A 14,131-nucleotide genomic window follows, 5' to 3' on the forward strand; every position below is an offset into this window, starting at 1 on the left:
GGTACTTGATCCAGCCAACGATTGTACCATTCTCTACTGTTTTTGCTGAAGAAACCGCTTCTTGCTTCAAGGAGGATTCTGGTAAAGCTCCAGGTTTGCGGTTGCGCTGGGCTTCCATCTCAGCAATCTTGCTCCTCAACAGCATCGCGAGTTCTGTCCGACGCTCCCACATGGAAGGAGGAAAGTACTTCTCCACCACCATGATTGGCGTTGCTCTGGCCATACCGGGCAGCTTCGGATGCCTCGCAGTCAGTTTATTGGGGTCAGCCCCATGCTCTAAGAAGATCTGGAATATTTCAGTCCACTGAGCGGCTGCCTTTTGCCACTCTGGATTATCATTCGCGGACAAGATGAATACTGACACCACATTGTGTAACACATTCTCCCACGGGGTCAAGCCGGTATAAGAAAAACTGGGGTCAACTCCCCCCTCCAGAATTCGCTCGACGAGATGTGGGTCGGGAGGGCTGAGAACGACACTGCGGCCTTCATACGTTGATGAAATCCCGTGCATAAGCACATGGTAATTAACCTCTTGATCCCCAGCAACGAGGCCAGTCTGGTCCTTGTTGTGGACGTAGTGGGATAACCCCAGGACTTTGGTGAGATCAAAAAATGGAATTTCCACCCCATGAGGTTTGATAAAATCGATGCTGATACCACGCGACCAGTGGCTGTACTCTCGATTGTCAATGTGTAGCGCAGGGGACCGGGTTGACACTTGGGGTCTTTCCAACGTGGAGCATGCGTCCACAAAAGTGTCTTCGTCGGAGTCTGAATCATCCAGTATGAGCTTCGCTTGGGGTTTTTCCGTGCGGGAGGCACGACTAGGACTCTGGGGCGAACTATGTTCCTTTCCAGTAACAACTGTCCCTGTGCGTCAGTATCTTTATTATGTATTTATGCAGGACTTAGGTGGGTTAGGTACCTGCTCCCAATAGTGCGCTGTTATTTTGAGCTGTGCTGGCGGCATGCTTTCGCCACTGGACCGACGCAACGTAATCGAGATGGTCTAGCAACTTAGGAAATCCGCGATCCAGGTCCCTCTCCGCGAGTACAGCATAGGTCAAGGCATCCGAGATTATGTCCATGTCTAGGGGTTCTCCAACGGTCGTGTCTAGGGGCTCTACGATGGTCGCGTCTAGAGGCTTTCTGGTGGCCGTGTCTAGACTCTTGAGACACAAGAGTCTTGATTTGAACATGGCAAGATTTGGGCTGAATGCTTCGTCGGCAGTCCTTGATACGAGCCCCTCCCACACGTCCTTCTGCGATATCCAGTCCGAGACAGTTCGATGCAAGAACATGACTTTCGAGTCTGCTGCGTCAGTGGAAGAACGGCTCTTGTTTGACTCCAGAAGACCGGCACAGACACTCTTCAAACGAGCGTCCATCATCTCACACCTGAGTGATATTTCTTCGTCCTGCAAGGCTTGAATAGGAGCATTTTCAGCCCACATGTGATTTTCCTCGTCTGCCCAGGATAGGTGTAGCAAGGTTATTCTGCTTGGCGAGGTCCTTTGGGCGGCGCGGAACAGTTGGAAAATCTGTGATGCTTGTTTGTAGTAAATGCGGTCGGTGCTTCCTAGCATGTGATTGTACAATGCCTCCATGTCTTCCGGTAGCTCTTCAACTCTCGCTCGCAGATCCGAGATACGATTTTGATCACAGAGACCTCGCAATAGAGACCTGACGACAAGTTTGACCCAGAGAAACACACCGCTTGACTTATTGACAATGTCATCAATCAAGTTCGAGGTATCGCCAGGGTATGTTTTCGTGAGCCGAACCATGTACTGGTGGCTGCAAAGTCGCGATCGCACGTACTGTGTGATGTCCTCTCTTGTCAGGTCCTGCAGCCTCATACCCGGCAACTCTGCAAATGCTTGTTCAAAGACAAGCAGTGGCCGACTGGAAAGGCACAGCTTGATGGCTGGCGACTCGGCGCATTCATTGAAAAGTTCAACAATGTCCAGATAATCTCCCTCATATTCGTCGAGCCCGTCTATAAGCAGGCAAATTTTGACTCTGTTCTCGAGAGCTCGGAGCAGCCTTCGAAAGGCGTCCTTGAGCTCCATCATTGTCAGAGACTTTGGCCGAGGCGGGAGTAGCGGAGAGTCAGGAGGCAGGCGAGCACCCATGATGCTTGTTGTTCTCGAGTAGACAATATTCCAGACCTCTGGAAGCACCTCTGGAATCAGGTCTCGATGGCCTTGGAGAATCATGTAGAGCAGAGATCTCAAGAGTCCGCGTTGAGATCTCTGCTCTTCATCCCCACTCCTCCAAAAGAAGAACCCGTACACTTTGGCAGGCATCTCTCCCGCCCATGCCTTGAAGTTTTCCATCGTCTTTATGTTCTCAAAGATATACCTCATTAGAGTTGATTTGCCAGACCCGACCTTACCATTGACCCAGTAAATTCCGCTGCCAATTCGGAGCCATTCGACAAAGTTACTCCATTTTCTGTCCATGTTCTCAGGCCCTTCGTATATCCATTCGAAGGTCTCGTTATGAGGAAGATCGATACTTTCTCGGCGGTCATCCAACGTCGCGAATGAAAGAATTTCAAGAATCCCATTTTCCGTCACGAGGGTGCGCAATTCCTCTTCGAGCTGCGCTTCTTGGGCGAAAGATGCAGGCTCAAATGTGTTGGGAACATCGGATCCTTTTTGACAAAGGAAACTTCCTGCCTGAATCTTGCCTCTCAGAACTTCATTCCGACGTTGGATATCGTAGACCTCCCTCTTGGCTTGTGCTTCCTGGATTTCAATGATTTTCGTCGCTTGCAGCCGCAGTAAATCGGCAAGCTCATCTCTTGCATTCAAAAAGCTGTTTAGGATTTTCTGGGTCGACCGCAAAATTTCCTTAGAGGTTTGCGATTGCTGCATTGTTGTCTCGTTGAGTGACCGGCTATCTTGTGATTAGAAGTGCATGTTGCTCACGGTTGCCAAGCCGCGGATTCTGACATACCGAATTGAAATGAGAATACGAAACTCAATCTCGCCTCGAAATCCTTTGAGTGTTGCCGCCAAGTCGTCCATTTCGCTTTTATTCCAAGTGGCAGCGAGAGCTTTCTTAAAGCTTGACCATTTGGAAAATCGCCGTTTCGTCTCAATTTCGTCTGCCACTGAACCATCATTGCCAAGCTGCAGCGCCTGGCGGGCAGACACGGCCCCAAGCCCCGACCCTGCATCACGAGTCTCTGACTTGTGTTCTACTTTTCCGGCCGGTTGGTTCTTCGCCTTTGGTTGTAATTCTCTGATACGACCCAGCAACACAATGGCGATCTCGTGGGACCTAATGCACAGTCTGTCCAACGCGTCGTCGTCTTCAGTGCGATCCTCTTTTTTCAGCTGCGAAATCGGACGGAACTGAGGCAGATTCCTCCTGAGACCTTCCGTAAGTTGGTCGATGTCATTGGCAATAGTCTCGATATCCACCACAGAAGAACAGAAACCGCGGTGGGATTTGTAGATTTGCTCGGCGTTGGATAATATTTTGCCTCCATAATCCACAAAGGCAATTACGCTGCTGGCTACTGACAAAGCTGTCAGTGCTTCCATGGCAACTAAAACCACATTGGCACGGGTAATGGTAAACCTGGAAGGTGGGAAAAAGTGCAAAGTGAACAAGAGAAACAATGTGAAAGCAGCTGACCACATTGAAGGTGCGCTGGTCAATGGTAGGATTCAAGGTTGCATCGCCTTCCAGCATTGCATTGGCGGCTTCTTAGAAGGGCCCAACTGCAATTCAGCTGCTATGATACGCAGGTATAAATCCGTACCTAGGTGAGGTACCCCCATAAAATATAGGTATAAACTGCACTATATTCCCTCGCATCTCCCTACAAGGTTGAAGTCTCTTTGATTGGCCTTAAATGTTCCTCCTACGCATAAATTGCGTGTGCACATAGACTAGAATAACCCATCCACCTGAACCCCTGGGACTATACATTAACAAGATGCTGCTTCATTCAAAGTAAGATCAGGATAGTGATTGAATCCTGGGGCGGGGTGCTTTGCCGCGCCGAGACGCTCCGGGCTACCCACTGATCGGCTTATCTTGATGGAGATCTCCCCCGTGGGTACCATTGGTCTCCGGAGCTCCACGTCGTCTTGTCCCGTACCTTTAGCACTTCCGTACTGGAGACATGACGGAGCGTTATCATGCTCTTTTTGGTACTGAACAAAAGCCCGTTGGCGCTCATTCGGAGTGATTTCGACAGCATAGCCCGGAACATCCTATGGATATCTCGATCCGCGCCCAGATGTCAACCATGCCGAGAATGTGGCTATGCAGCTACAGGCTCGCCCTTGTCGCCAATTCTCTCTGTGGGTGGAAGTATGCTGGACGAATAAATTCTGTCTCCTGAGAGCTAGATTAGTCGCTGCAGTACATGCCGCAACGACGCCGACTCGGTAAAAGGCTCTCATGTGACATTATTCATGGGTGTTCCAAATGTGATTTTTGCAAGAAGCTTCTCATTGACCGGAACTGTGTCGTAATCATCTAGGTAACGACACAGAGTTGGTGAAGTAGATCCTCGGCCATTGTCATACAGTGGTAAGGGAACCAGGCTGGGGTGCTCTTGCGCAGAGCTGATGTCCAATTGCTGGGGTCGATTGGTTGCGGTCTCCAAACTGCAAGCGGAGATCCAGGTGCCAATGTGGGCGTAGGTGGTAAGTCCTGCAGGAGGTTCCGCCGTTCGGTCAAAATCGCAGGAAATGCTCCGTTCCTGGGACGAAGGGGTGGATGATCTGAGAGTAGGAGGTGAGCTATAGGCACAGTCTACACTACCAAAGCTACCCATATTGGTTGGCTTATTACACCGACTAAGCAGATAGGACGAGAAAGAAGATTACGGCGTGTTGAATAGGCTTTGTAAGACTAGCCATTGAGTAGAATAAAGTGAACTGAACGGAGGACTTGACTACTTGTTATTATTTTATATGATTGTCCTGACTATTCGTCACCCAAGTATGCAACTCAGCCTCTAACACTGTTCTCAATGTCCTCGAGTTTGGCAATATCCGAGATTCGCACAGCCAATACGAAAAGTTAGTAGGAATGAAATGTTTCTTAAAATTGTTTCAATGCTTGGATTGTCAGCCGATGTCTGAATTTGGATATCGGCAACTTTCTTGGGCCCTGTCGTCTACTCGGGCTCCGCCACCTTGACTTGACTTGGGCGCGCACCCAGTTATAATTCCAAGCACGTGAAGAAAGACGTTACAATACTCCTATGTAGTTGCTTTGTCATCTTTTGAATCCTGTGTTCTCCTCATTTTTTTTCTCCTTTTCGTCCAATTCTTGCCAGCAGGCTAACGATGGCGTGCGACGTTGGATTGCTCCGCCTCAGCACGTGGTTGATGTTACAGGGACACATTACAGTATAATGCAACTCCCGCGACCGGACGTCATCTCATGTTCCGGCTTCCGTTCCAGACAGGAAACTTCGAGCTTCTCTTCTTCACTCGGAACTTGGACGACGACGATTCCCAGAGTTTGGAAACCAAGTTGCTCGTATAGCGTCTTGCCCATCCAACTCGCCAGAACAGTGACTGGCTGCCCTCTTTTCTGTGCAAGCTGCAGCCCCCAGCGGCATAACGCTGAGCCTGCACCGCGTCGGCGAAAGTCGGGGTGGGTTGTTAGTAGCCATAAATGTATCTGATTTCCTGCATATTTGGCAAAATGCGTCTCAAAGGCACTACTTAGTGTGTTGGCAAACTCCAACATGTGTTCCGGGTTGGCATCTCGACGCTGATCGATACCTATATCTACCGGGTATAAACTGATCAGTGGTCGGCCGCAATTGATGACTTTGCCAGAGGCATGGAGGGGAAACAGACCGCTGACCTGCGATTCTGTAGTAACTGCCATGTCCCAGACTGCGAGCGCGACGGAGACCGGCCAGCTCCGGTTCAGCTCACGCTCTTGCTTATGCTCATCGTTGTACTCATCACTTTTCTGATTGGTTGGTAAGGTGGCGAGAAGCACGGCGTACTTGTCAGGCTGATTAAGGTATCCCTCATATTCTCTCCTCGTCCACCTCCAATGATCATCAGGGTACTTTTGGCGATGCGGAAAGCGGTAGTCAAACTCTGGGTCGTCCGGGAATCCGGCCTGAGCAATCTTTGTCAAGTCGTCCAAGTCTTCCATTGTAGCGACTCTCACCACAATATGACTAGCAGGTTCGTCGCTCATGTCGCAAGGTAGTTTTCTTGATTCTTTTGGACAATGACTCAACAAGTCGCCTAAAGAAAGAGTGTAAAAACATACCGTTGGGCAGCGATGTCAGTTGCAGCGGCGCCTCCTCTGCTTGTATACTTGGATAGCCAGGATAGTTGGGCACGAAGGCTTCACAAATTGTCCCGCGTCTCCCGGTTGAAGCTCCCTGCAATGGGTTCGCTGCTATCCGCCAACCTTCTTAGCATCACGGGATCTTCTTCGCCGATTTCCCCTTCTGCCGCCGATGTCTTGTTGGGGGAAAGTGCTTGGTGGGGTAGTTGAAGTGCTCAGCTCCTGCCGTCAGCACGGCTGCAAGCTGTCGTGGTCTTGGACTGCGCCTTCATTTGGTTGCAATATTTGCTGTCAGATGGGGGCTATAAGGTGCCCGGCATCTATGGGAATCTTACAGACTATTACAAGCAACATCATTCTGATTGGTCTTCACTCTCTGGATTGGGCATCCACGGCGTCTATTGTCTATTGCCGATGGCCGGAGGTTTACGCAAAGGACGAGTTGCGGCAAGCACATGTCGGCTCGAATTTCATCATGATATGAAGTCGGTGTTTCACCGTCCTTCCTAAATTGCACATTTTTGTCCAATACTGCAACACCACGCTTGCATCAACATCATTATTGGCGAGCCGAGTTCCACACTGCGTCTGATACAGGTGAGAGAGGGCAATGAACGAAGAGCATTTGGAAAGTGGTACGCTCTACGTGGCAACGTGGTCGAACCTTGCTTCATTACCAGTTCCACTTGAAGCACTTGATTACGAGGCCACTGACGAAGCTCCCTTGATGAGGGAGCGCGAAAACTTTGACGGGCTGCCTGCGCAGCCGTTGCTCCCTCTCGACACCAGCCAGCAACAGGCCCAATGGACAAATGTACGGCAGCAGTCATATGATCCAGCATCAATCTTTGCATCTCATTCCGAGAACCTCTTGATACAAAGCCAAGTTTCGGCTGTCCATTCCTCGTTCCTGTCGGCCCTGGGCTCCTCGACCCTTAAGAGACCCAGCTCTTCCATCTCAACTGCACCTGTGCTGTCTGCGTATAACCAGGAAGCCGCATATATTCCCCTACTTGGCAATGGCCTACAAAACTCTGGAGGCGAATTCCAGATCTCTCAATACAATCCGTATGGTCACATACGTAAGAAGCCTTGCAGATTGGCGCCGACGGGAAATCCAGGTTCGCGGCGTGATGCTCTGTCACGCGATCAGGTATTATCAATGCCATGAACAAAGTTCTGCTTGCGGAGACTGACAGATGACAGAAGCCAAAGGTTATCGTCAAGATAGATGCCCTGGGACGAAGACATGGCCAATTCCATGTCTTTGGGGCGCGCGAAAAAGTCAGACGTGACTTGACTGCCAGTGAAAATGCTCGAACCAAGAGAACCCGTCAACTGACTGCCTGTAATCGATGCAAGGCTCTTAAGCAACGGGTAGGGCTCTTCATCAGCATATTACCTAATTGGCTGACAACATTCAAAGTGCGATCGGCCCACATGTGGACTCACACCCTGTGCAAACTGTCTTCGAGCACGAAAGTCCGCAAGAGCTGGGCCTGAATATGGATTGTGCATTCGGGTGGATCTCCTTGGTCTAAGCCTTCATCGCAATGGTCTGCCCACTCGGTCTCAACCCATTTACTCTCAATGCGATACTAACATGATGTAGGATCTACTGGTACTACCATCCTCGAGGAATGGATGTCGCGTAAAAGAACTCAAGTTTGTCATTCGTTTCATGCTTCCGGTATCTATCGCCGGAAAATACAGCTCTCTCAAGGGATACCTGGTCTCGTCCTGAACGTCCCAGTCGTTCCGTACGCGATGGGACGTCAAGACAAGACTTGGTACGTCTGGAAAGACGCCAATAAGGAGATTCAGCATATGAACATGCCCCCATACTACATCTGTGACATGCAATCAATCAGCCATGCTCTTCTTCAACGATTTAGAAGCGACTCAGCAGGCCAATACTTGATATCACTCTTGGGCGACGAAGGAGATGTCATTAGAGAGGCTTTCCGCGAAGCCCATCGCGTCAGCCAAAACGTAAGTATCGTACATGTCAAGCCATGCGAGTGTCTTACAGCCGGTTGACATACCATACCTAGTCTCTATTTCTCCGACATGCTCTAGATATGTGGTGTGGTACGCGCTTCACGGAGCTGACGTGGACGATATGTGGTGATGACAAGCTCGAATTCGAGCCCCCAACGGAAACCGACAACCCCTGGTACGGCACCGTTCCAGTGACGCCAATAATGGACACACAACTAGATGAGATCGCCATCAATTCCTTTCTGAAGCCACACGCCACCCAGTTCCTTCGAGAGCTTCGTCGTAAAATGGAGAACCGCGATACCACCGATTGGTATGAGGTTCTCCTAGCGTTGATCATTATCCTCCATAATTTCCAACGCATCTTCAAAGATGTAGTAGAGTACACCACTCGTCATGGCATGGAAGTAAGTCTCAACTACGCCCGTCATCTCGCTGGTGAATGCTGACCAACATCTAGAAATCCAAATTCCGTGGTCGCCCTTCTTTATCGGAGCGAAACGTATTCACATGCAAGTCCTTACTCGCATACTTCCACTTCGCTTACCTCGGCTCGAAGAGGTTCTTCTCGGTCATCGAAACTGGCAAAGATGAAGAACCAATGCCTGAACAGCAGCAAAGGTTTGTGTATACTTTACGACACTTCATGATCAGGGAAGGTAAGGCGGTCCCATACCATTTGCAACAAAATGTCCAGAGACATGACTAAGTTGTGTAATAGGTCAATTAAAAGACTGGCAACAAAGAGACATGTACCAAGACTCGATGTTCTGGGTCATTCAACTCCTGATAGTGGACTGGAAGAGCGACTTCGACCCTATCAGGCCAAACGACGACTTCACAGAGGAAGACTTTCTCACATCATAGACCTCACCAATAGCTCTCTTGACTCTCAACGGGACGATTTAAAAGGGAATAGAAAAAGGAAAAAAGGGAAAAGAGAAATGTTTGAGCTATTAATTCACTGAGAGCTCCAATATCTCCATAACAAACCCCCCGATATCTGAACCTGAGTCACAGCTTGAGCTAGGATGCCCTTCCGACAAGCAGGTGACAGATGCTAGGACAAGTCCTAGCCATTGGTTGGTGCTTCGGCTTCCTGTCCTTGTTCAAAGTCCGTCCACCATGTCTCAGCTCTGGTGCCATCGGCGCAATTCGGTCCATAGATCCTCTGTTGCTGTTCTAGGGCTGCTTCGGTGACAGGCCAACTACGCTCCGGATCTCGCAGGAACATTTTCAGAAGATGTCGTTGAGTGGAATCCTTATCATTGAATGCGCCTCTCGCGTGGAGGATGGCTTGATCATTGACAAACAGGATATTGCCTTTTGTCATTGGGATCTCAACAGAGTTCGCAGTAGCCAGGAATTGCACTGCATCCATTGCTTTGATCTGGGCTTCTGTAAGGCTTGGTAGAGAGGTGTTTCTTTTCAAGCCTTGGAAGCCGGTCAAAGGATATCGAGAGAATCGGAATACAATCTTGTCAGATCCTGCTCTGTGGAGGAACGGCACGCAAAGCGGTGGATACTTTGCATAGTCTTTGAATCTGTGCCAGCATTTCAGTATTTCATCACATACCAAGAATTCGAAGGCGCCACTCACGTATCCAAAACCCAAGGACCAGCAAGAGTCTCAAGCACACCAGGATGATTCGATGCCAACTCGTTGTACAAGTTGAAAGAACTTGAGAGTGACAACTTGCCGCCCATTTGAGCACTTTCGAGGACATATAGTCCCATTATTTCCGAATTGTCAGAATGAAATGCCTTGATCAATGTCAACCTCAGGCCCTGTTCATCATTACAAGGGCTACGTACGACTTTCTCCAAGGTGTATGCTGGTGTAACGGCAGACGACACATTGAGGAGGTGACCTAACTTTCATCAGTATATACTTGACTCGACCTGTCATTGGTAGCACACACTGATGACACTTTCTCTCTTCCGGTCAACGAAGCCACGTTCGGGTGCTATGTGACTTGCGATTCCGGCATAAATGATGACATTGTCGACCGATGAATACTTGGACGGATCGAGTCCACGAACGATGCTGAAGCCTACACCACTATAGCATTCAGATGATACAGCCTTCAAGCGACGAGAAAGATTCATGTTTAGTGGAAAAGTTTCCGTTGATAAGGCAGAAGTGTCCAGTAACATATCTGTCAAGTCATTAGCTCACATGGAAGGAAGGGAGATATGATTGTTACCCTTGAAGGAAGCAAGAGCTGATTCAATGTCATCGACATCCTCTTGGCTCAACTCGACTACATATTCTTCCAGGCGGGCTTGAATGGCCTGTGCCTTCCATGCCAAGGGAGATATGAGCTTCTTCGGAAACCCTAATGGAACGCGAACAATTTCCGGGACGTTCTGAGATATGGCCTCCCAAAAGGACTCGGCCTGCTTCTTCGAAGGGAAATACGAAAGAGGTGATGATAGTACTGCGGTAGCCATTGTGTAAGCAGCGAAGAACTGATGTTGGTGTCTGTTGTCTTGGTTTGAATGGTATTGCTAATTCTTCTCAATCTGACAGTTCTTCGACCGCTGAGCCCTTATTTTATGCTCATCGCCGCGCTCCGGTGGATGCTATGATCTATCCAGCAGAGCCGCAAGGTCACATCTCCCCCCACCATGCCATGAAATCCTGACAGTGGCAATTATTCATTCATGATGGAGATTGCATAGCAGATCATCCGCTGATACAAGCGGCAGAGTGTTCTTAGTTGCATGCGGGGTAGCTCAACTGATTGTTGTGATGCTTCGGGATACGAGTGAGAATACAGCCGGCTAGTTTGGTTCTCTAGAGTTTCATCCGTCAGAGCAGACCACCCCTTCGACCAAAGGCTCTTGTTGTACATCTTGATAGAGTGTCTCATTGTATTTAACCATCCTCAATAACATTCAGGCGGCGAAGCGTCGTCGACTGGGACCAAAGTGGGGATGCCTTCCTATCGACACTTCCGTGTATACCGTGTTCATACCGGGTGCAGGAGGATGTTTTTCAGACCATCAAAAAACCCACGCTCCAACTGCGCGGATAGCGCGATATCGTCAGATTTCTGATTCGTGGCCTTTCAGCTCGTGACTCTGCCACTTCACTACTTTGGCACGTTGTGATTGAGCGATCCGCAAGGGTGCTTTGGACCGAAAACTTGTCGTGTTATCAAATCGGATACAAAGCCATCCAACCTATCTATCCTCAATGATTCCATATTTCTTATCGGACAGTCTCGTTCAGGAATGCCGAGAGTCCGACGGTTAGGAGTTTCTGTTTAGGGAAGCATCCCACGGCTACTTGCATTGGAGAGAGGGGTCATTTTGAGCCTCATTTTTTCGGAGTGGTCACAATTGCCGAGCCCACGACGATAACATCTTTCAGCCCATTTCTTGGTATTGCCACAACAATTGAACGGGATGATTGTAGGTGTTACGCAATCATTCATCATGATGGTGCGTGGGATGAACTACCTACTTGGGTAAGTATTTAGACATTGGCTATACATTTTCCCCCTTCCTGAGGCATCTGGTTGTGGATATCTCAGCAAACAGGTTAATCGATTAATAAACAACGATGGATAATAGAAACATCGATCAACACTAAGTTGGAGAGCTCGTATAGGAGGCTGTGACTGTCAGGATTTGTGACGTCTGGAAATTTAATATTGTGGCATTCACACCCCGAGCCCCGAATCTTACGAATACGATGTAGAACCTAGCCACTCCTCTATGGAGATTCTTGATACAACGACAAAATAGTCACATGTAATTTCTATGATCTGGGAAGAAACTTTTCTCTGAGACAAGCACGCCGTGGCCTGTAATATAGCATTGGATCGCCGATTCGTCTGCTCGCGATCCGACTGTGATGTCCAGGGCACATGAGCAACTGTTTATTCTTGTTTTCACAAAGACCTTTTCAACAACAAATGCAATGTTAGTCATTTGAAATCGACCCTAACCTTGTACGTCATTGATGCCTCGCAAGGAGTTTATAAGCGTAGTGAAGCCAACCATCTCTCTTCCAAGTTGGTTCAAGTTGGTGAATAGAATTGACTAGGAAAAGAAAAGTTCTGTTTGAGGAAAGATTGGGACCTCTGTTCTCCAAGTCTCTGTACAAGATATTCCAACACGATTATCGCCGGCTTATCCCAAGATAAGCTCCAGGATAGGGAATCGGGGAGGGCCACCCACCTAGAAATACAAGTATTGTAGCTCGGCATGTTACCATTTTCACCACTCAGCCGTAATATTGTATTGGTATGTTTGTTGGAGATAGGTCCGTCTGAAATGGTCCGAAGAGGCTTGAAACAAACCGGAATATACGCGGGCCCGTGAGAGTGGCTGTTGACGATGAGGGATGGTGTTGATAAGGTGATGTTGATGACGAGAGGTGATGATTGGTCAAGGAGATGCGTTTCGTATATCTTGATCAGCCCAAGCTTTGGTGATGGTACCGTATAAGAGATACTGGTTAGTAGAATCAACTGTTATATTTCACAGTAACGGAGTCCAGTCGGTCATGGCAATGTAATTGCGGTACGCGAAACAGATGTTGGAGTCACTTTCCAGTGTTGCTCACCATCTTGTAGGCTTGAGAGTTGGGTATCTAGACAGCTCAGATATTCTTTGCGTTGTTATTCGCCAATAAGTAACACACATGGGCAAGCAAGAAGGCCTAAAAGTACATTCAGGTCATTACTTTCAATAGCGCAGGTCAAGTATGGTACATTTTGATACTTCCAAATGCAAGCTCTGATGACTTTCCCTTGAACCGATTGGGGGGGAAAGAACAAGAAAGTCCATTGATAGTGGTATCAGTGCACATAATGTGCATGCTCTTTGGTAGACGTCCACTCCATTCTTCATGAAAAGCAGAGTGTGACCAGTATATTACATGTTTGTCCGAAACTCCGTGCAAATGCTTTCCTTCTCGTCTTGTTCTCGTCTCTGTCCTTCTTCTATTGAAACAAATGCGGGCAACGTGCAAGATTTTCTTTATAGAGACTCGACAGAGTCACCATCTAATGCTTCGAGGTTGATGCCCGTCTCCTCTTGCAGAAGCTCGTTCAGAGACGTGCCGTCTCGGAGGTAGATCCATCCGCCAGTGGCCGTGTCCTGCTTTGATTCCTGTCCCTCACTAATGATGACGTAGTCGTAGCGCTTCGGGCCGGAGATGGGAGAAGAGAGCCAGATTTGCTTGTTCGGGGGCTGTTTGTTGATCACGTAGGTTCCTTGCGGGTACTTGATGTTCATCACACCGGCCTGTACAAGTTGGGGGAGTTAGCCGGCCTGGAGCGCAAAGAGTGACCCAGTTTGATGTGAACTTACACTGTATTCGACGTCAATCTCATCCTTGGCGTCTTGCTCCTCCTCAAACGTGACCAAGAGGTCGTCCAGATACTGATCTGCCAACTTGTGGTACTGCTCGTCGGTGATTTGGGCGGGCTGCGCCGTCTTCAAGGCCTCGGCAGAGATGGGTCTGAACAGGGCCGAGCTGGTCGAGAATGCGGCGGTGGAAGTGCGCAAAACATTTGTCTGTCTCTGTGCAAAGTTCTGCGTGTACGCTGGGCGCATTGCCGTCACAGCGCGGGCCTGCAGCCCTCGACCGACAGCACGGCCAAGCTTCGTAATGTTGGACCTAGTCATGTCTGCGGAAGGCACGGGAGAAACTCGGTGTCTTTGGTTGTTCTTCTGAAAATGTACTTTGGACCTATGCGTGGGCGATGGATTGTAGACGAGGTGAGAGGAGCTTTGCGCTCGCTGTGAAGCTGAATTACTGCATGCCCGTGGAAATCGCAAGATGTATTTGTGTTGGTTGTATTCCGTAGCTCGG

General features: G+C 48.9%; 5 protein-coding genes across 5 annotated transcripts; 1 reads left to right on the forward strand and 4 right to left on the reverse strand.

The window, feature by feature from the left end:
- Positions 1-4,426: 4,426 nt before the first annotated feature.
- Positions 4,427-4,807, reverse strand: PFICI_09250 (uncharacterized protein; the record flags this gene model as incomplete). The annotated part of the gene is made up of 1 exon (XM_007837831.1): positions 4,427-4,807. One exon carries the CDS (start codon positions 4,805-4,807, stop codon positions 4,427-4,429), a length of 381 nt encoding a protein of 126 aa, XP_007836022.1.
- A 575-nt stretch (positions 4,808-5,382) lies between these two features.
- PFICI_09251 (uncharacterized protein) lies at positions 5,383-6,201 on the reverse strand (the record flags this gene model as incomplete). Its single annotated transcript, XM_007837832.1, has 1 exon — positions 5,383-6,201. The coding sequence occupies one exon, from the start codon at positions 6,199-6,201 to the stop codon at positions 5,383-5,385; it is 819 nt and encodes a 272-aa protein (XP_007836023.1).
- Positions 6,202-6,907: 706 nt separating this feature from the next.
- On the forward strand, positions 6,908-9,165 carry PFICI_09252 (uncharacterized protein; the record flags this gene model as incomplete). The annotated part of the gene is made up of 5 exons (XM_007837833.1): positions 6,908-7,379; positions 7,910-8,289; positions 8,352-8,705; positions 8,759-8,957; positions 9,020-9,165. 5 exons carry the CDS (start codon positions 6,908-6,910, stop codon positions 9,163-9,165), a joined length of 1,551 nt encoding a protein of 516 aa, XP_007836024.1.
- A 205-nt stretch (positions 9,166-9,370) lies between these two features.
- Positions 9,371-10,752, reverse strand: PFICI_09253 (uncharacterized protein; the record flags this gene model as incomplete). The annotated part of the gene is made up of 6 exons (XM_007837834.1): positions 9,371-9,842; positions 9,899-9,957; positions 10,024-10,062; positions 10,114-10,169; positions 10,221-10,457; positions 10,506-10,752. 6 exons carry the CDS (start codon positions 10,750-10,752, stop codon positions 9,371-9,373), a joined length of 1,110 nt encoding a protein of 369 aa, XP_007836025.1.
- A 2,541-nt stretch (positions 10,753-13,293) lies between these two features.
- Positions 13,294-13,944, reverse strand: PFICI_09254 (uncharacterized protein; the record flags this gene model as incomplete). Its single annotated transcript, XM_007837835.1, has 2 exons — positions 13,294-13,560; positions 13,627-13,944. 2 exons carry the CDS (start codon positions 13,942-13,944, stop codon positions 13,294-13,296), a joined length of 585 nt encoding a protein of 194 aa, XP_007836026.1.
- Positions 13,945-14,131: the final 187 nt, after the last annotated feature.

Source organism: Pestalotiopsis fici (assembly GCF_000516985.1).
Source record: "Pestalotiopsis fici W106-1 unplaced genomic scaffold PFICI_Scf_6, whole genome shotgun sequence".
Lineage (NCBI taxonomy): Eukaryota > Fungi > Ascomycota > Sordariomycetes > Amphisphaeriales > Sporocadaceae > Pestalotiopsis > Pestalotiopsis fici.